Below are 21,914 nucleotides of genomic sequence, written 5' to 3' on the forward strand. Positions count from 1 at the left end.
TTCTAAATAATGAAACTATTTATATGAAAACTTTTATTTACGTTACAGCTTAATACGATTCACAGTAAAAATTTAGGGAGTGAAAAGCATTTGCGCCAATCCTGTAATATTTTGGGGCTTAAGATCTTCGACACACATAAACATAACAAGCAAAAAGCTTGTTATGTTCATTAGCGCCAATCCTGTAATATTTTTGGGACTTAAGATCTTCGACAAACACGAACATAACAAGCAAAAATCAACTACCTCCAGCCTGACCAAATGGGGGTACACTATCTCTTCCTGAGCCTGGTGGTTCTGGGGGAGGAGCATTTGGAGGGGGCGGGATGCCACCCTTTTTGACACCGGTCATAAATCCCTTCATTTCCTCGACTAGGGCTCTTGCTTTAACTCTGACACACTATAAGAAAAGAAAAATAGAGTAATTAAAAGTAAAAGCATGAAAACAAAATTGCACTATATAAATTATAATGTGCATCAGGGCGGGGGTACCTCATTAATCCCCCGCTTTATACAGTATAGTACTTTAAAACTACTTATTGTTCCAATTCATTAGCTTTTTCCTTGAAGAATCATTCTGAAAAAACTTAAACATCGATATCGAAACGGCTACATTAAGGTTTCTGATATTTGAATACATAGTATGTATTATAATTGTACAATGATTGAACCACACAAAAAGTGTGGTTCAATTCCGCTTTCTAGGGCTATAATGATAGAAAGGTTGAGATGGCTAGGGTACGTTCTGCGGATGAAGGGTGGCCGATTTGCCGAAAATTGTCCTTTTCTGCTAACCGTCCAGGGCTAAACTCAAAGCAGGTCGTCCGCGGTGGGGGTGGGAGGATGTCGTAAGGAAAGATTTAAGGGAAATGGGGACTTCCTGGGAGAGTGTAAAGAGGGACGCTTTGAATAGATTGGGCTTGAGGAGGCGCGTGCGTAGCTGTGTTGGCCTTAGGTGGCTTGTCGCTGCGGTGAGTTGTTAGTAGCAGTAGAATACATTGTATGCATGCAATAAGACTTAATAAGAGTTATGACGTTCGGTGTTAAAACGCACTTGTGGAGGAACCTGACAACTTCATATTTGCTTTTGTTTTTTCTTATATTGTCTTCAGAAAAATGTATTATTTTTGTTGGTCAAACTTGTTAGTAGATCCTAAGTCTGGCTAGAAAGAAAACCTGAAGTAAGAAAAAGAAACTGTGAATTTCTGAGTTTCATAAATAAGAATTAACCCACAGAAACACAGTGAGTTTACTTTTTAACCAATATTGTGACTAAAACAAATTTCCGTTTCTTTACAGGCTTAACATTTCTTGCAAAAGAGCCAATTATGTTTGAAAAAGGCGGAGTTACACGTCTTTCCAGAAATTGCATTTTCTTGTGGGTTCAAAACGTCATTCAGCATTGGTATTTAATACATGTACATTAAAAGGCGGTGTTATCTGGCTCCCCTTTCGGACATACGCTTAAGGGATAGTGTGATTGTCTTGTGATGATACGTCACAATGAAATTAAAGCGCACTTTTAACATGAAAGCCTAGGACAGTAATACCTCGTTTTCCCTTTGTTTGACAACTTTTGAGCTTTATATTTACTTGTTGCGTTGTATCTTCATTTCAAATTCCACGTCAAATCATTTGTGTTCGTGAAACTAGCTAGTCAAAAGTTACGTTTCAATTCGTCGATAATTATTGTTAGCAACAATTAGGATGACGAAAGCAATGATGCAAAACCTGACACGAGCTACAATGTACCTTTTTACAATATTGTTTTCCCCGCAGTACAAATATAAATACAATGTTTTTTTTAGAAATAGGGACACAGTAGTTCCTCAAAGGAATTCCTCACAACAATTTCAATTGACGTATATGCGGCGCAAAGGCTGAGCCAAGGAAAAGTACACTGTCTTAGCATGACCCGACTCTTATTTTGTAAAATAAATTCAACTGAAAGTAAGAAGCAGATTTAAAACGAACAATAATTATTACGTATACAAAGGGTGCTGCCCCCTCCTCTACACCTCGCTCTTTACGCTAAAGTTCTTTGGTACTTTTAAAAAGGCGTCTTATTGTTCTAATTAAACGGTCCTTGTATTCCAGGAGTCATTACTAAAAAACTGGGACAAAATTCAAAATTTAGCGTAAAGAGCGAGGTGTTGAGGAGGTGGCAGCACCCTTTGTATACGTAATAATTATTGTTCGTTTTAATGCTGCTCCTTACTTTGAGTTGAATTTATTTTGCACAAAGCAATGATGCAGAAGATGAAACGAGCTACAATAAGTGTAGAATAAAAAAGTCTTAAAAAACAGAACAAGATTTAATTTCAACAATAAAAGCAAATTTAAACCTGGATGTGGATTAGTACTCTTTTTATTATGTTCCTTCTGAATTTGTTAGAGAAAGGCATTGTACTTTAAGACTCACTTACTGCTGGCAGCTAAGTTATAATTTGAGTTTTATATAAAAAAAAAATCAATACTGTTAAATGGCAAAATTTCATAAAATTTGGAGAAATACTGCAGTTTTCATCTGCTTGGTTGATGGCTATAGTTTGATCTGGGTATCTTGCTGGTTTATCGTCCAGTAAACATTATCAGCTGTTTTGTTTTTGTTTTTTTGGAGGGGAGAGGAGTTTTTGGTTGCTATTATCAGGGTTGGGGTTCAGGAAATATATTAAAAGTTAATTTTTATGCAGTAAGCCATGTTCGTGGCACCATCTTATTGGTGTTTTATTTTAATCATAAATTATGGATATTATTGTCATATTTTTGTGTGTGGAGGGGGGGGCAGTAAGGGTTGATGGTAGGGGGTTTACTGAGTTTAATTAGTGAAAATGAGTTTTACTTTCAATTTACTTTAAGGCCATTAAATGTTAAATTCCAACATTGTGTGGATAGAAAATTTGAATTTTCAATAATTACAGTGTGATTACTTTACAATGATTTATCTCTCTTGAAGATTCATAGACTGTAGGTCAGGTTTGTGCTTACTGAAAACAAAACCATATTTAAAGCGTTGTTGCTAACCAACGTCAAATTATACATCAGTATACAAAAGTAAAGGCAAAATAAATTACTGCAAAGAGTGAGGAATCAGAAGAAAAACGCCAAAATTCGGGAAATGAGGACTTTTTCTATAGACAGCAACTAAAACAGAGGGTGTTTTAGGGGGGAACAGACGGGGCACTTTCCCCGGGCACAGAAATTTTAGGGGCGCAAAATTCCAAATAAATAATCTATTCATTTTATAATTAATAATTATAATCATTTATAATTTAATATTTTATTAAAATAAGTAGAGGGCAAAGTTAAAAAATAATCAATTATTTATTAATTAATAATATAAAAATTAAATAATGAGAATCAAAATAATTAATAATACTTAAATGATTTAAATAATAAATAAAAATACTTAAAAATTAAATTCTAAAAGAATTAATAAATTGAGAATAAATTTTTTAATAAATGATTTAATTTTTTCAGTTTGGCCAGAATTTTTTGCGGGAGACGGGGGGGGGGGGGCAATCAAAATTCTGCCCCGGGCACAAAAAAAATGTAAAAACCTAAGTGAATGATGAACAGGATTATATAGTCACTGCCCCTGTTACATAATCTCTGAACAGGATTATATAGTTACTGAACATGATTATATAGTCACTGTATTTTATTATGTCTGAGGACAGTGACTAAAATAAACCCTAAACGAATGACGAACAGGACAGTTACGGATTATACAGTTAGAATCTTCAGTTATGTTGTATTTTAATCATTGTCTTCAGAGAAGTCCTCATTCCTCAAAACTTCATGTTTCTTTTGTATGATGGAAAGGCAGTGTGTTCTACGTCGCTATTTTTTTCAAGCTTAGAGGGATCAAAATTCTGGTAGTATACCATCTAATGACATACCACCTTTACACTGGCCCTCTTTTATCGTTGGGCTGCCTACCACCAGAACGTCTAGTTTTCCTCAACAAAATACTAAGTTATCAGCATTTTTTTGCCGACGATTGTTTGACTATAGACATACACTTAGGGGCAATTAAAATAGATGGCGAAATTCTTTAAAAAGACCTTCTGATTGCTGAAATCTCCCGAGCGTGCACTTCACAATAGCATGTAATTCTAGAATTATAGTAGACTGTCAGTCACACTGTCTTTATCTAAATTAGGAGCTACGTTTTATCTGCCGGTAGCTAGTACATTCTCGTATGCCTTTCATTGGTGGGAACATTCCTCCTCAACACCTCACTTATGACAGCTATCTGCTCTATCTAAGATTTTTTATCAAGTTTTTGAGGTATGAGAAATTTTGAACTTCCGAAATAGTGTTTTAAATCGTAATTTGAAATTTTGAAGAGGCGTGGTTACGCCTCATACAGTTTTTGGAATTGGAGCGTTAATATAAAGTAGATGTAAGTAAAATGATGGCATTCAGTGTGTCTAACATATCAAATGTGCTGCTAGATTGTTTAAGCTAGGCAAAATTAGGGCTTAGGAGTCAGATGAGAGTAGGTAGGTGTGCAAATGGGAGAACAGTAAATGTGCAGTTTTGTTCCACTAAAACAACTTATTTTTTAGTGTATATTATTCAGTCAATTGAGCAGCAAAGTTGCATAGATGCTGTCTAGGTAAAGCAGGAGTAAAAAAATCACTTATTACTATATATTCTGGATCTACTGGTAGGGCCTTTGTGTCCTACATTACATGGGAAGTAATCTGCACCTTTAACCGGGAAAACTTTAGTTCAACGGTTTTTAATGGAATTTATGCTGCTAGATAACAGTGACTTGCTATCATTACCATACTAGCCTATACATGATAAATACCGATTATTAATTGCAAATTTTCTTAAATGTTTAGTCAGAGAGGAATGTAAATGTATTGAAGTCTTGTCTAGTAGAAATATATGTTTTTGCTGGCACGTTTTTGCATCAACATGACAACATATACTTTTTCAAGATGCCAAACTTACTTTTTCTACCATCTCTAAATATAATCAATGGAAACCCTTTCAGGGAAAAGCCTAGAGTTGAAACAATGGCCTAACTAGCTGATTCCGGCCTAGCTGGCCAAAGTCTTATAAGATGCTGATACACTTTTCTCATTCTGTAGAATAACACATCTTCCGGTGAACACACATTTCTGAAATAAACATTTTTTTCTTTGTAAAAGTCAGATTTATGAATCAATTCTTGCGAAAACTTTTCATATTATCTAGATTTGTATCTAAAATAAATTCCTTTATCTATAAAATGTGTTAATGTACTTTATTTCTTTCCTGACGTCAAGAAACAACATTCTTTATGGCGTTGGATATTTACTTTTCCCGTACCAATCCATTTTGTCTAAATTGTTAAGTGAATTGTAAAGAGTGATTGAGTTTTATTTTTGTAAATAAAAAGTAAATAAAATAAGATTTTATTTTAGTAACACTGAACTCAAGAAAGATTTGTTCGGGCTTTTAGCAAAAAACTAGATTTCATCATGGTTATGCCTTCCACCAAAACCTCGTAAAAGAATAAACTCTGGCCGATTGTAACCAAAAATTTAAAAAGGCGTTTTGAAAGAAAAAACATTTAATTGAGGAAAAATCGCCATTTGGAGTTAATTTAGGAATAGTACGTAATACTTCGATTAATCTTAAAAGTAAGAGTTTATCGCAAAAACAAATTTATGAACATTTTGAAAAATAGCCCAAAACCCTCTTACAAACACGTCAGATCAAAATGAAAACTGTACCATTAGAATCACAAAATTTATAAACGTTATATTACATTTTATTGGCTTAATAGCTTAACCTTGGAATATATGGGATTGGTTGCAAACCTACAAAAGAAAATGTATTTCTATAAAAAAAAAAAATGTCCCAAAAGTAACTATCTTTACGTAATTCGTCTTAGTTTCTCACTTATCCGAATAATTTGATCCTGAAAACTATTCCCTGGCCAAGTCAATTTCGCAAAAAAAAAATCATAACGTTTGGAACATGCAAGCACTGGATCAACCCTGGGGAACAAGAATAAATCATGGAAACTTTTACAAATATCAAATAATAAAATGCATGAAAAACAAGGTTCAATCCCACTTCTAGGGTTATAAAGAAAGACAGATTTAAGATGATATATATAGGATAAATTGTATTTTCTTTCGGCAATCCATCTAGCAAAGAAAAGCCCCGTGATTACACTTTTGGCATAGATAATAGGATAGCTTGTTACAAAAAGAAAACTATTTTTTTCAATAATTTAAGCTAAAACTAAAAATGTTTTCATTATATATTGTGGATTTATATTTTAAGACATATACATTTGGATATACTGTTTTAGTTTTATAACTAGCTAAGATTAGAAACTGGAAGCCATGACAATGACAGTGGCCAAGAATAGTTCTGAAGTGGGCGCTTCGAAAAGCTGAGGCTGACTTGTTAAGTATTCTCCAGAAGAAAACGTTTAATGTCTAACGTTTAAATGTTGAAATATCTACGAAGGGTCTGAAGTATTTGTTTGACCGACCATATATCAGACAATAAGCGTGACAAAGCGTGGTTCAATCCCACTTTCTAGAGATATAATGAAAGAAACGCTAAGATGGCTAGGCTATATTTATGAACGAAGGATGAAAAGTTGCCAACAATTGTGTAATTTAGCCATCGATCTGGGGCTAAACGAAAAGTAGGACGTCAATGAAAGGGGCGAAGGAAGGCTATAACAAAGGATTTAAAGAAGCGGGAACTTCATGGAAAGGAGAAAAGAGCGAAACTTTGTTGTTGAGAAGGACCATACGCAACTATGTTGGCCTCATGCGGCTTAGTGCTAGGATAAGTTTTTGGTAGCAGCAGAAGTTAAAATGCAAAGGGTCACAAAATGTTCCATATGAATGATAATGTGCTCTTTAAGTAAAACAAAATTTCCAAATAATAAAGTGAAATTAAATGTGACAAGAGATCAATTTTGGAAAAAAAATTCTTCTATCTTTATGGTAAGCTTGGGCGATATGGTAAAACAATTTCTCTAAAAAAAAAAAAAAAAAAAACAGTACAGAGTTCACGAAATCTTTGTAGTCAGAATATGAAATAACGATGAAAAAAGAAAGAAAAACACGCTTTTCTTTACGACAGAATAGGATGAAAATGAAACCACTAATTGTACAAACAATCGTAAAAGGCCGAATATTTCGACTTCCCGTCCGGAGGCCTTTAGCACCAGGAAAAATAAGCAGCATAAAATATATCCAACCAGTTAGCAAATAGTAGAAATGCCATGAAAGAAACCCTTATACATGCTATGCAAAAAAAAAAAAAAAGAACGAAAATCACAACTGATAAAGCATAGCTGTTGTTTTGTTATATTAACTTGTTTATACTTTTTTTGTTCTTTTTTTCGCGGTGGTAAATTCTTCAAGATATGAAGAACATTCAAACTTTTATTAGCAACTAAAGGCTTTAAAAAACAAGTTTTTTCAGCTGAAATTAAGGAATAACATTAAAACCTAAAACGAACAGAAATTGCTCCACATATGAGAGGGAGCTAACCATTTCTCAACCCTTGCTCTTTAAGCTGAAGTTCTTTAAGAATACTCTTCATTCAGATTAAACGGCCCTTGTGTTTGAGCAGTCTTTTTTAAAGAATTGTGATAAAAATGCAAACTTAAGCGTAAAGATCGAGGATTGAGGAAGGGGCTGTCCCCTAATGTACGGAATGAATCCTGTTCGTTATGATTTTTAATGTTGCTCCTTATTTTCAGCTGAAATAACTTGTTTTTTAAATTTAATTTCTGACCGTTTCCAAATCCTACTAGTAAAAACCCCTTCTCTCCCCTCTCCATGACAAAATTCCCCCTGTCCTCCCCACAGGAAATTCTCACGGTGGAAAATTCCTCTCCTCCGCAAAAAATTACCCTCCAAAAACATCCCCAATATTCCCAATAACCAATACTGTACATGAACCATTGGTTTATTGAAAACCAATTATATTACCAATATTTTCTTTGTACTTACAACATCGAAAATAAAAATTTCAATGAAATAAAATCTTGAACTGCTGAGATTTCAGCAATTAATACATTATATATCAAATGTTCAGTTTAATTTTACTAGTCATTTCCAAGGAATGTTCAAGACAAATATAGTAGTCAATAAAGCGCAAATGACGCCTTCATATAGGCTACAAGACGACATTACACACAAAAAAACGTCATATTTGGTAGGTTACAGTCGAAAATGACGTATCTATTTACGACATCATTCGAGTCATAATATAGAGCCCATATGTTCCATTTAAAAGCTTATCAAGTATACATGCTTCATGCAACCAGTGGCGGTTTTATGAGGGGACAGAGGGGGCACTTGTACCAAGCACAGAAATTTTAGGCATAAAATTTCAAATAAATAATCTAACGGTTATAATCAGTTTGTATTTTTTTGGAAATTTTATTTTTATCAAAATAAACTGGAGGGCATAGTTGGCAAAATTTTGTCAATAAATGAAAGTTTTGTTAAAATGTGGTCTGAAATTTTTTCGAAGACAGGGGAGGGCGCTAATCAAGATTTTGCCCCGGGCACAAGAGGGCCAGACCCACCCCTGCATGCTTTGCAATGGCACTTGCAAATATTATAATAACATTTTAATTTATTCCACCGAATGGACTGTAAATATTTTAAATGGATGCATGGTTTCTGGAGACAAAATTTATGCTGAAATTCAAGCAAGGGGACTTAGACATACCTTGCAACAAGGATGAAATGAAGGAAAATTCAAAGAATAAGGAATTACCATCCTCGAAACTAAGGATTATCGGTAACAATTTCTGTCTATTCTCTCTCGCTTCAGGCTCCACATTTCTTCATCTGTTCGCCTGTGTTTATCTTTGCTTGTATGTCGATGTGTTTCTGTGTCAATGTCATGATGATAAAATCGCGAGACTAAACATTCGAAATTTACTCGTTAACGAGTTAATTTGACTATGGAATCGTTGAAAGAGGACAACTTCCATCAATTTTCTGTTGGGTATTGTTCAGAGCATTAAACGGAAAGACGTATAAGCGATCAAGTATCTGGGTAAGGAACTTTTTGCAAAGGGTAAAGTATATGTTGCATTCCGCAGATTCCGATCTGTAGAAGAAATGTGAATTGAAGAACTGGACTATGAGAAGCTTGCAGGAAAGATACCTTGAAGCAAGGATTAAATAAAATGAGTTAATTAACAAGACTATGTCACATTAATTCACTTCGCTCATTATTATAACTAACTTGTTTTTATTGCATCCGCAGTCGCAGCAATAGTAATTGTAGTAGTAGTAGTAGTATTCACATGGTGTCTTTGGTTAGTTCAACACCCCCCTCAATATGACCTGAAAGTTTCAACTTAATACCCTAATCGTCTTTTCCTGAAACTTTTCTGATACACTCTTTCGACAACCTACATAGACATGGTTCGTTTTGATGCAGTTCAACATCGTCTCACCATGCCCTGAACGCTTTCATTCATTAGAAATTGCAGATTTAGACAATTTAGCATTAAAAAAGCACTTTTTGAGGCTTCAGGCACTTCCCCTTCCCCAACTCACAGTTTCAATGGGCCTTTCCAGAATAGCTGAATCGCAATTATATACCACTGTAGGCTGCATAATTATATCAGACGTCAAATTTATCAGCTTAGTTCAACAAAGCTTAACAATATTTGTCTTTACTAACCGTTTATTCTGTTAGATCGACCTTTACGAACGAATACACCAAAGCGCGACGCTACTGTCTCTGAAGCTTGAGGCTCAATCCATTGTTTTGGTCATTTTCAATAAACTCTCTATGTTATAATTTTCAATCGATAACTTTTCGGTCCTTTTTTCAAACAAAATTATTGGCTTCCTGCCACAAAATGGAAGGAAACGCCACTTGGTTGAGGCAAAATCGCTTTCACTACTTAAAAGGAGCCCCAGAACTTTCAATTTCAGTTCGAATGACCTCTCTCTATTCTAGGGCCATTGGATCATTACGATCACCCCTAACAAAAAAAAGAAGAACAAATAAACATGACTCCGTTGTCATCTTGCTCGGGAAAAAGATTACACAAATTCGCATTATTGAAGACATTGGCCTGAAAGCTCTGCAGTAGGAAGCACCGATATGCTCAAACTTATGGTGTAAGTTTCATCAACCCCTTATTGGGGGTATCTTTCAACTTCTTCAAAAACAGGTTAATATTTTCAGATAATTTCTTATTTAAGGTAACATTCTCAGATAAAATCTCTAGATATTTTTCCTCTATATGATCAGATTGGCAAATGGGATATCTTAATTAACTTCATTAATGCTGCTTAACTGTAACACAGAAAAGAACACCAAAATATCTAAGCCCATTTGGCAATCTGATCTTATAGAGGAAAAATACGTAGAGATTTTGGTGTTCTTTTCTGTGTTACAGTTGAGCAGTATTGAGGAAGTTTATTAAGATATCCCATTTGCCAATCTGATCTTGTAGAGGAAAACATTTAGAGCTGTTAGTGTTCTTTTCTGTGTTACAGTTGAACAACATCGAGGAAGTTTATTAAGATGTGAGTTATAGTTATTATTCTACGCCTTTAGTGCTGATAGTAATCTTATCAGTAAGGGCTTATTCTAGACATTTCAAGATTAAAGTCTTAATTGAAATGTTGTTCTTTCAGCAAACTTTGCTCTTCAAATGGAACGGTTTGTTGTGCAAAGGCGAACTTTCAACTGCTATTTGGATAGAGTCGAATTTATTTAAATACATCAAAACATAAATCCTTTCCAACTTTGAAATTCAAGTTTGACTCACAGAAACTTAAATTCAAGAAAATTAAGACATTGCAACGTTTACCGTTTAGGAATTTTGAGAATCTGCTCTCATGTTTTAACATTATTGCCAAATATTTTTTTTTTGCCAATAATAGGAGGTCATCAGTATGCACAAGGGAGGCAACCAACATAATGGCCAAAATACCTACACCTGTTAAAAATTAAAACAAAGCCACTCTGCTCATTTGAAAAAAAATAGCCAATACTCTAGATTCATTATGCAAAACTGTAAGGGACCTAAAGACTGCAGCGAGCCACAGCTCTCTTGGCCAGCAAAATATGCTTAACAACCCGAATATTTCACCCCGCATACATAGTCTTTCCGGTATTGAAAGAGTTATTGTGGAGGTACAGCATAAAATTTATTTTCAGAGACCTACTCTTCGCAGAAACCCTAAGCATTAAATGAAACTTAAACTGTAGTGGCCAAAATAAATATATTCTGAATAGTATTTTATATTTACTCTTCTATCGTTATAAAAATGCTGATAATCCATACAAGTTTCACTTTCAAAGAGGGGCCTCCACGTGGCCGTACACAGGATAAAAAAAAAAAAAAAAAAAAAAATAGAGATGAAGCACAAGAAGGAGAGAATTTAGTTAATAAAGATTACCTGAAAAATATGCATATCTGGAGGATTTTGCGTCACCGGATCCTCTCCAGCAATAAAAGCAAAAATATTGTCACATTTTGGGTCACTGCTAAAAAAGGCCATTGGATCCCTAATTAAGTGAATTGGAAACTTTTCAATTATTTCCTGGAAAGAAAAATAGCATTTAAATTTGCATAGCTGTGGTGCAGTATAACATAAATCACTCATATTTCAAAGGTACCTCTGCATACGGAGTGAGAGAGTCCCTGAATATTTGTCCGAGGACCTTCTATTTAGTAAACTTGCGGAATACATACTAAAATTGGGTTCACGAAAATGTGGAAAGGAGTGGGCTTTTTTTTCTAATAAACATACAAAAAAGGTGTTTTTCGCAGTCTAGATGGCTTGACTTACTTGACTTAAGTCTCCTGTCGGGCACTGCTCGGCGAAGAGTGACGTCTGCCTCCTCCGTCCACTTCGGTTCATTTCAAGCGTTTGTACTTCCCTCGGTCTGATGCTTGCCATCACCAGAAACTCGGACAGGCTATCGATCCGTCGCTTCTTCGGTCGGCCGCGGGGTCGCTTCCAACCAGCTTCCGTACGGTCAAAGTGAAAGATTATCTTTCCGGGTAAGTACAGGAGCATTCGAAGTAGGTGTCCAAACCATCATAAGGTACGCTCAGCTGCTTGAATGGAAAACCGAGATTGCTTGAGGAGCTGTAGCAGCTTCTCATTACTCATGAAATCAAACCACCTTAGACCTTTGATCCTTCTCAGGCTTTCTCAGGCTCTACCATCTTCTCAGATGGATCGCTTCTCCCCGAGCTGCAAGCAAGGATATCCAAAGCGTCTTCTGCCATGGGTAGGTTGAACCGTCATCTTTGGCGAAAACCAAAAATCAGTCGTTCAGTCTATATTAGGGAGGAGGGATATCAGCGACAATTTTTTTTTATGATTTTTCCACTGAAACGTATTTTCGAAATATAGGGAGGATGTAATTACGTCACCCCCTGTGCAATTGCCCAAGAGGCAATCAATGCCCCAGTACAAGTAAGGAGTCAAGTTAGGTTTTGACAGGAACCAAATCACCCTTCCGGTCTAACTTCACGTCGTAGCGACCAGTCTTCTTCGCTTGATGACATTTACTATCTTTTACCTGAAATTAGCTCAAGAGGATTTTCAAGCACTACTTACAACAAAGAGCATTCCCAGCACGATTAAGAAACAGCAAAAAGCATCGCTATTACATTTTTCTTGTTTTTGAGAAACAATGTACAGATATACATGTACATATTTCATATGCACTTCTGAATATACATATATTATTCAACTTTAATGTTGCACATAGATTATCAAAATTCTGAAAAAAAAGCAGAAAAGAAAGTTATGTGGCGATTGTAAGGTATTTTTCACTTAGGAGAATTTTAAGACTACTGATTTTTTTTTATGATTTTCGTGACTTTTCATAAATTGCATAAATTGCGACTTTCATTTCCAGTTTTCAGGGAATTACATTTTCTGTTATAAAACTTCCATGCACTTCTAGCTTTAACATATATCATGCATTTCCAATATTGCAGAATAAAAGCTCGGAATTCCGCAAAAAAAGTTGAAAAGAAAGTTCTGTGGCATTTATAATGTATCTTTCACTTAACAAAAGTATACAACTACGGTTTTCGATGAACAAGTTTGTTGGTCTTTGCTTTTTCTTTATGACTTCTTTTCATAATTTATGTACACCACGTTTTTCATGTAAATTATTATATTTTTTTTATCTTCTTACGAAATTACCTTCTCTGAGCGAATCCCTGTGTTTGTGTCATTATTTATAGATAACAATCAATTAACTATAATTATAATCTATAATTATAATCTTTAAAGTGGCAAAAACAACCAAAAAAAAGAAGGAAAAATTGATGAAAGTAATTGTTATCAATCTTTTCTATGGACAGCTATTACAACAATTAATTATATTTAACGATATTTTTCTTCTGCAACAACTTATAAATTTCAAGCTCAAATCGACACAGTTATTGATTTAAATTTTTGCAGGCTATACAAGACAAAGTGACTAAGCTGTTTTTCAACAGCAAAGTGTTATCAAGACAAACGAGAAACAAAATATCAATCTTTGTCATTCTCATTTGTAAGAAAAAAAGTGCACTTTAAGCTTTCCAAGCGCTAAAACCCTGATAAAAATCCCCAGCTTATCGCTCTACTATTAGTAATTTGGAAACAATTTTGAAATAAATTAATCATAGCGTATACTATCTGAACAACAAATCATTCAGGATTTTAGAATTTCTTTGGGTCATTTTTTCTTCGCTTTTTGCTTAAGTGCATTTCCTTTGCACCTTTTTCTAGCTAGACATATCTTGTCTTTTTCAAAATTTGTTTCTTTACTGGTTGGAATTTTCAGAGAAAACAATATAAATTGGGGAATAAAATTCTTTTATCATTAATATACGATTAATTTTCAAACAGTTCGTGGTAAACGAACTGTAAGTAAGGAGCGACCCGGCTCAATGGTAACCGAAACTCTAAAAAACGGAATTTTGATACCAATAGAACACATCAAATGAATCAGATTTTAATTCTGATTTCAAATATATAAGTTTCATCAAGTTTAATTTTACCTATCAAAAGTTACGTGCCTGAGAAAATTTGGCTGATTTTCAAAAAAAGGGGGAAAGACCCCCCAAAACTTATAGAACATTAATGAAAATCACACCATCAAATTCAGCCTATCAATAAACCCTACTGTAGAAGTTTCCAGCATCTATCTGCAAATATGTGAAGTTTTCCACGGAATTTTTTGCCAAAAGAAAGATCAGGGATGCGTGTTTATTTGTTTTTTTTTTTTCCAGGGGTGATAGTATCGACCCAATGGTCCTTGAATATCACGAGAGGGCTCATTCGAACGGAAATTAAAAGTTCTAGTGCCATTTTTTAGTGACCAAAAAAATGGAGGGCAACTAGGCCCCCTCCCATGCTCATTTTTTCCCCAAAGTCACCCGATGCAAATTTCGAGATAGATATTTTGTTAAGAATAGTGGAAAATAGGATTATTGTGTCTTCTAGGATGACTTAATCCCTCGCAGTCCACAGGGGGAGGGCTGAAAGTTATGAACTTTACCCAATGTTTATATTATTGGTTATTGGGACCCGGCTCAGTGGTAACCAAAACTCTAGAAAACGGTATTTTGATACAAATAGATACATAAAAAGAATCGGATTTTAATGTTGATTTCAAATATACAAGTTTAATCAAGTTTATTCCTTCCCATAAAAAGTTAAGTGCCTGAAAAAATTTGGCTGATTTTCGAAAAAAGGGGGAGACCCCCCAAAAGTTATAAAACCTTAATAAAAATCACATCATCATATTCCGCGTATCAGAGAACCATACTGTAGAGGTTTCAAGCTCCTATCTACAAAAATGTGGAATTTTGCATTTTTTGCCAGAAGAAAGATCACGGGTGCATGTTTATTTATTTTTTTTTTTTTCCAGGGGTGATCGTATCGACCCAGTGGTCCTAGAATATCACGGGAGGGCTCATTGGAATGGAAATTAAAAGTTCTAGGGCCCTTTTTAAGTGACCAAAAAAAATTGAGGGCAACGAGGCCCCCTCCGACGCTCATTGTTTTCCCAAAGTCACCTGATCAAAATTTTGAGACAGCCATTTTGTTCAGCATGTTCGAAAATATTATAAGTATGTCTTTTAGGATGACTTAATCCCCCGAAGTTCCCGGGAGGAGGGCTGAAAGTTACGAACTTTACCCAATGTTAACATATAGTATTGGTTATTGGGAAGTATATAGTACAGACGTTTTCAGGGGAGATTTTTCCTGGTAGTGGGGGTAGGGGGGGGGGGGGTAGGGCAGGAACGTACGCAGGGGGGCCTCCGGGCCCGCCCCCCCCCCCCGAAATCTCACGATTTTTTGCATTTTCCCATAATTTTCTGATTTTTCTCACAGAATAATAGGTTTGAAGGATTTGGCCCCCCTGAAACGAATTCCTGCGTACGTGCCTAGGGTCGGGGGTTATGTAGGAGGATCTTTCCATGATCTACAGTCTACCAGACGAGCACCTAAAACCATCCTCAGACGATTACACTGGAGAACCTCTACCATTTCTCGTCAGCCCTTCGACGCGTCCATGTTTCGGAGCCAACTGTTGTGCTACGTGAGTGATAAATTTGTAGGCCAAAATAGATCCCCAAAAATTGTTGTTACGTTCCAGCCTACTTCTCTTCTTCACTTGTAAGGTTTGACAGTACTTAAGAAAATATATTTATTTCTAAACTAACTTGAAAAAAAATAATCCAGGTTTGACTTACTACTACTACTTTCATTCATTATCAACTTTCGCTCATAATCAAAAGGTGCCGCCTATAGCTCCTTGGCCACAAAAATCGTTGTCCTACGGGCATGACATGTGAAAAATCCTTGTCTGTACACCAGTCCCCTCCCGGAAACAAAAACCAAGGAGGAAAAAAGAAGAACCTCTTACAAAACTTCAAGGAAGGTCTGGAGCAAGGAAGGAGCTGGACCCTTTCAACGAAAAGCTTCCGGAGACATAACCGGAGCTGGGACAAAGACTGGTTGATTGACACGAAGTTACAGCCGATAGATCAAAGTGGTCGTCAGAAGTTGGTAAAACGCACTGAACTAGATGAGAACAGCAAAGCTACAAACGGTCCTCCTCAATCCCACACTGACTGCAGCTTCACTTTTCACCCCTTCCCATGAAATTCCTATTTCCGTTTAAACCTTTTTCCTACAACCTCCTGTTCCATTTCCCCCCTATCACCCAATTGCGGACGTCCTCGGTTTAGTTTGACCCCAGCCGTATCCCTAGGAGCACAGTTTTCGACAACGAATCATCCTTCATCTAAAAGACGTCGCCTAAGCTACTTAGTCTTTCTTTCATTATAGCCCTAGCCAGCAGAATCGATAGCATCTTTCGTAGCCAATATATTGGTTTCTGGTTTTCCAGTTTCCTGACTCGTAGGAAACTTCACACTGGGATCTTTTCCTTTCCCCGTCATTAGGTCTTTGAGAAACTAATTAAAATAAGACCTGAAAATAAGTGGCATTCAAAATTTTGCGCGCAAACGATTTAAGCTCCATGCTTTAACTTTTTAGCTCTGCACTTTTTTGAATTTGGTTAAATTTCAGCGCTTGTTCTTTATTACCCTAGCGTTTTACATATGATTTACATATCAAAAAACTTTCTATTTCTGCCTTTTTCTATTATTTAAAGCTTAGTTATGCTGATGTCCAAGAGGCTTGAACTTCTTTTTCTCCTAACCTGAATATCCCTCGAAGTTTAAATACTGAGAAACTGTCGTTAGTGCCTTTTAGCAAATTACAACCCAGCTCGACAACAGCAGTTTCACCTATCAATTGTGACTACAATTGGAATCTAAGAATCGCTAGAAAACATATCGCTATAAAACATAGAAATCATGAACTGCTGATCTGCATAAAAAAAAATGGTTTCCTAGGTCTTGAATAATAATATTTAGTGTCTGAGTCATACTATAGTCATGGCAGTGAATAAGACAAACTGAAAAAGCAATCTCCTCTCCCAATAAAACAATTACTTGGCCCAGGCAAGCATTAGTATTAACTGTGTTTTTTCGGCTTTTTTTTCTTCAAGTAGAAAAAGTCCCTCGGGCCAATTTTCCTTTCTGTTTCAATTTTCACCTAAACCACCCTTCAATGGTTTGTCTAAACGGAATATTTATTGCCTTACAACTCATTTACTTTATTAGACGTTCCATTCAGATTTCAATTGATTCATCAGTGGAATGTGAAGAATATATATCCTTAGAGATGGTTTTATTAGCGCGCCTCAACTAACCATTAAGTAGATCTGACAGATGAGAAGTAAGTAGTATCATTTTAACATACCCCATTTTCGTACTCAATAATCACAATCCAGTTTGCCTCAAGTCTAAGATACAGCTTTTGGTTCCATATACCCGAGGTCTTCTCCATCTGCAACAGACATCTGAAAACCGAGATTCTCATGCCATCTGATGGATAAACCAGACCGGCTTGTGGAGAAACGGCAAATGTGGCCAAATGCTCCACTTCGTAGTTGTGGTCATCTTGTGAGTCCACTGATACTTGATCTAATGAGGAAAAGAAACAATTAACACAAAAGGACAGAAAGATAGAAATGACAAAGCATGTTAGACGAGTCGATAAATTAATAAAAAAAAAAAAAAAATTATTACACAATAGAAAAGCTCCCCTTTTATCTACACACTTCACAACGCTTAATTGGAGAACGACTTAGCAGTAAGATAAAATTGAAAAATAACACAGAGTCAAAAATTAAAAAAAACAAAGGAAAAACGGGGAAACAAAACAGAGCGATACAGAAATACGGGAACTTTTGAAATTCGTAGTAGCGGCCATGTACATCTAACAAAACTGTAGTTTCAGGCCTCAAAAATATTAGAGTTTACTTTTTTTGCAAACAGAAAGAGTCTTTCATTAAACAAAATACAGAAAAAAGATGTTGTGGCAAGCCATATACAAGTGGGCTAGAAGGTCTTCATACCCTTACCCCTCTCCTTCGCCAAATAATAAAATTTTACGATTCCTCCTTTAGTTGTGGTAGCAGTATCGTAATACTGTAGTTTATTACAAATCAAGATTCAAATAATCAATCAGCAGCTCATCCAAACTTAGGCCTGCGAGGGTGCACTAGTAAAGAAAGGCAAGGAAAAATAAAAAAAGGAGGACATTAAAAAAATAATAATATTTTGAGAATTAAAACAGATGGTGAAACCCTGGTATCCAGTGAAATCGGGGTGAAAACATGTACCATGTTTAACTTATCAACATCACATCAATCTATACAACCTATACAGTATACAACATATCACATACACATCTTTATTTTATGACCTAGAACAATATAACGATTTTTTTTTAGCAATAAATAAAATGAAATAACAATACAACAAAACATGAAGACTAAATGGTGTTTAACCAATTCCATTAGATATATTTCAAAAGTATACTTTTCCAGCAGCAGTCGGATAATTTATTACATTATCCCTATAACCCTCATGTTTCTGCGCATTTTTGAAAGCTGGAAGACTTCCACCTCGCCACAAGCTCCTCCCTACGTGGCTGTTTTGAGCTGGTACCATTACCGTCTTCGCGGGCTTAATGACTGTTTTACCACTAACCCTGAACGTGGCATCAATATTGGAATGAAATCGATTTTAAAACATTGTGTCTAATAAAAAAAAAACAGGCCTCACAGAAGGGATAACATAAGGAACTATCCAAAAAATACGAAAGTAAAACAGATTTGAAATAAAATGTGCGATATATTTTATTGTTTTTCTTTCACGATGCAATTTTTTCATAAAAAATAAAATTAAGTAGATATAACAAGATTCACAAAGTAACTAAAGTACAATACATAGCTTCATACAGCCTACCAACAACTACTACTAACAACTCACCGCAAACCTGAGGCCAGCACAGCTACGCACGCTCCTCCTCTATCCCAATCTATTCAAATCATCTCTCTTTACACCCTCCCTGGAATTTCCCATTTCCCTTAAATCCTTTTTTACGACATCCTCCACCCCCCAACCGTGGACGAACTGCTTTCCGTTTAGCCCTTGACAGTTTATTTATTCAGCAGCAACTAGATAATTTATTACATTTTCCCTACAATCTTCATATTTTTGCATGTTTTCAGATATGTGAACCCTCAGCAAAAACTCCTACGCATGCGGCTGTTATTAAGCATCAAGGGGATAATAAACCACTTCGCAGTATAAATGCACCTGACTCGACTGCAGAAACTACCCTACTCCGATTTCAAATATCTTATCATTGTAGTGCAGAGCACAAGACCATTGTCCATGAGCGTTTTTGCGGTCTGTAAGACCATTTTACCAATACTTCTTAGCATGGGCGTCCGCAGCATCTTGTGTAGAGGGGGGCAGCCGCTTCTATGATGGAGGGGTCTTACTAATACTTGCCGAGGTCCTTTGAATATAGGTCTTTAGAAACTAGTCATTCTATATTTCACTAAAACTCGGCCTTTAACATTTTCCATGTTCTACTTTTCCTGCAACAGTATAACATAAGAGACCCACTATCCTACTTCCAATTTCCAGAAAACATAAACACCACAAAAGCAATTTGACACAAATCACATTATTTAGACAACAGCTTCTTCTAAGAATTCCATTCAAAAGTTTCCAGATGGGCAAAATTAAATATCTAAATTGGTATAGGGGACACCGGCCCACGTTTAGCCAAAGCAAACAGTTTCAATATAAAAACCTATGGGGCTTCTGGTGGATTATAAAAGCTCTGACTGATGGCAGTGTATGTTTTCAAAATGTCTGAGCTTAATTAATACTTTTACCAAAAATATCAGATTGGATCAGGTTTTAGGCTGATTAACTCTGGAATTTTGTTCAATTTTTTCTGAAAGCCTAATTACGAATACTAGAAAACTCGCGTTATAAACTCACATTGTATTCTCTTGTTATTTGCCTGTTTTTTTTTCAGCTTCCGAGACATGCCATCTTCACCAGTTTGCTGTTAGTATTTTTTCATGCTGCGGGATAACGAACTCCAATGTTCGGCCACAATACCTGGGGTAAATTCCGGCTGCTGTACCAAGGTGTCCAAGAGTGGGCTATGCTTGTAAACGCTGTGTAAACAGCATATTTAAAGGTTGAAGGCAAGCTCAAAACCCAAAACTGTGTTAATTCTGGCGTTGTTTAATCCTGTCAGAACAGTAGGTGAACTGAAGTTTCATTTTTTCCTGTTAAATATTATTCAAGATAAAATGCTTAAAAGTAAAACAGAAGGGAAAAGAAAGAAAGGTGGGTGCGATCCAGAAGAAAATAAAACAGCAATTTTTTCTGTTTTATTCTACAATAAGTCAGTTGGATTCTATAGAAGTGCTATGGCTGTCCCTAGAGGAACGCTCCAAGACTACATAAAAAAAAGTTGAGAAGCTGAATATCCCTCTAAAAAGTCTGAACGTAAGTTTCCTTACAGCCTGTTACAACACATGATAAATATCTACAGAGGAACAAGAAAAAGGACTAAAAACTTACTTGAAAACGATAGCTGATATGCTTTCGACTGTATTCCCATAGAAGCGTGTAAATTTGCATACACTTATGCCATTATTAAGAGTATAAAAGTACCGGATAACGGAACTACAAAGGCAGTGAAGACAGTGGAGGAACTACAGGTAAAGATTGGTACCGTGGTTTTATGGATTGCCTTGAAACTCTATCAGTAAAAACGCCAGAAAGTACAAGCCTACGACGGACAACTGTTTTCAACCGTCACAGTGTAGGAGCTTTCTTTGACCAACTGGAGCGAGGCCTACATAAACACATTTTCAGACCAAAAATTTGAAAAAGTAGCAACTGAAGAACTTAAGGTCCACTTTTGAAAAGAGACTGGAGCAAGAGACTTCGCGCTAACTGACGAGATGGATATTGTCTTAAAGACAGAAGTTGAAATAAAACTGCCACTACTGACAGGTAGAACACCAAGATTAGCGGATTGGCTTACTTTTGGTCTTGATCAGTCAATGTATAATTAGAAATTAATACTCTTTAGTTTTTTTTTAAACCTTAATGAAATTCATTTTGTAGTTTTTTTATGCTGACCATATTCTTTCTTAATTTTATAGCCGAAAAACAAGCTTCAATGTTCCCCTGGTCACTTTTCTTTTTCTTTTGTCAGTGGCACAAAATAAACCAGAGACGGCCGAACCAGTACCGGGGTGGCCCAGGTTTGGCACTCTTGACCTCTTGGATAGAGAGGCGTCCAGGTGGAAAAATGGCGGAGTATTTCTTGTCTTTTTCAAGGATGGTATTGATTGAATTCTTTGGCATGCTCAGCAACTTCTTTATCGCTTGAATAAACTCATAGTGAATTAAACAAGTCAAAATCAGCCGATCGTGGGCCAGTCTCCTATCTATATATCGGACCAAAAATCAATATTGAAGATCGAAACGTAAATGTTGATATTGCAAACGATGTTTAGAAATTTCTGTTTGTTTCCAGATTTTTTAATCATCTACCAGGTAACATCCAACAAAAAATTCCAACATACGAAAAGTTCTCGTTAATATCTAGCGTAAATTTGAAGTTCTAGGGGGGGGGGGTAGCGGCCCTCCCTTGCTCCCCCTTCCCTACGCCCATGTTTCTGAGCGTACCATAAACTCTGAAATAAAAATTATTTTTGAACATTATGCTGAATAAGAAAAGGCCTTCACGGAAGAAATAACAAAGAAAGAATAAAAAAAAGATGAAAATAAAACAGATTTCAAACTAAAAACACAAGATATTTTATTCTTTTTCTTTCATGATATGAACCAGCATAACAATTTTTTAATAACATATAAAATTAAACAAATATAAAAAAAAAACATAAAAAAAACGGAATGATATTAAACTAGTTTATTTTTTATTTTGGGAGGGGAAACAAATTT

The 21,914-nt window shown here is 35.7% G+C and overlaps 1 protein-coding gene across 1 annotated transcript in view; it reads right to left on the reverse strand.

Annotated features, from left to right (window-relative positions):
* Positions 1 to 4,928: 4,928 nt before the first annotated feature.
* Positions 4,929 to 21,914, reverse strand: part of LOC148944574 (epidermal growth factor receptor kinase substrate 8-like) — a 32,823-nt gene continuing 15,837 nt past the window's right edge. The window contains exons 3-5 of the mRNA XM_089100161.1: positions 17,320 to 17,543; positions 11,425 to 11,568; positions 4,929 to 5,138 (exon numbers count right to left, since the gene is read on the reverse strand). Of these exons, the coding sequence (XP_088956287.1) occupies positions 5,058 to 5,138; positions 11,425 to 11,568; positions 17,320 to 17,543 (449 nt within the window). The 3' untranslated portion in view covers positions 4,929 to 5,057. The remainder of the gene's footprint in view (positions 5,139 to 11,424; positions 11,569 to 17,319; positions 17,544 to 21,914) is intronic.

Source organism: Artemia sp. Qi Xiang Cuo, chromosome 14 (assembly GCF_049724085.1).
Source record: "Artemia sp. Qi Xiang Cuo chromosome 14, ASM4972408v1, whole genome shotgun sequence".
In the NCBI taxonomy this organism is placed as follows: Eukaryota; Metazoa; Arthropoda; class Branchiopoda; order Anostraca; family Artemiidae; genus Artemia; species Artemia sp. Qi Xiang Cuo.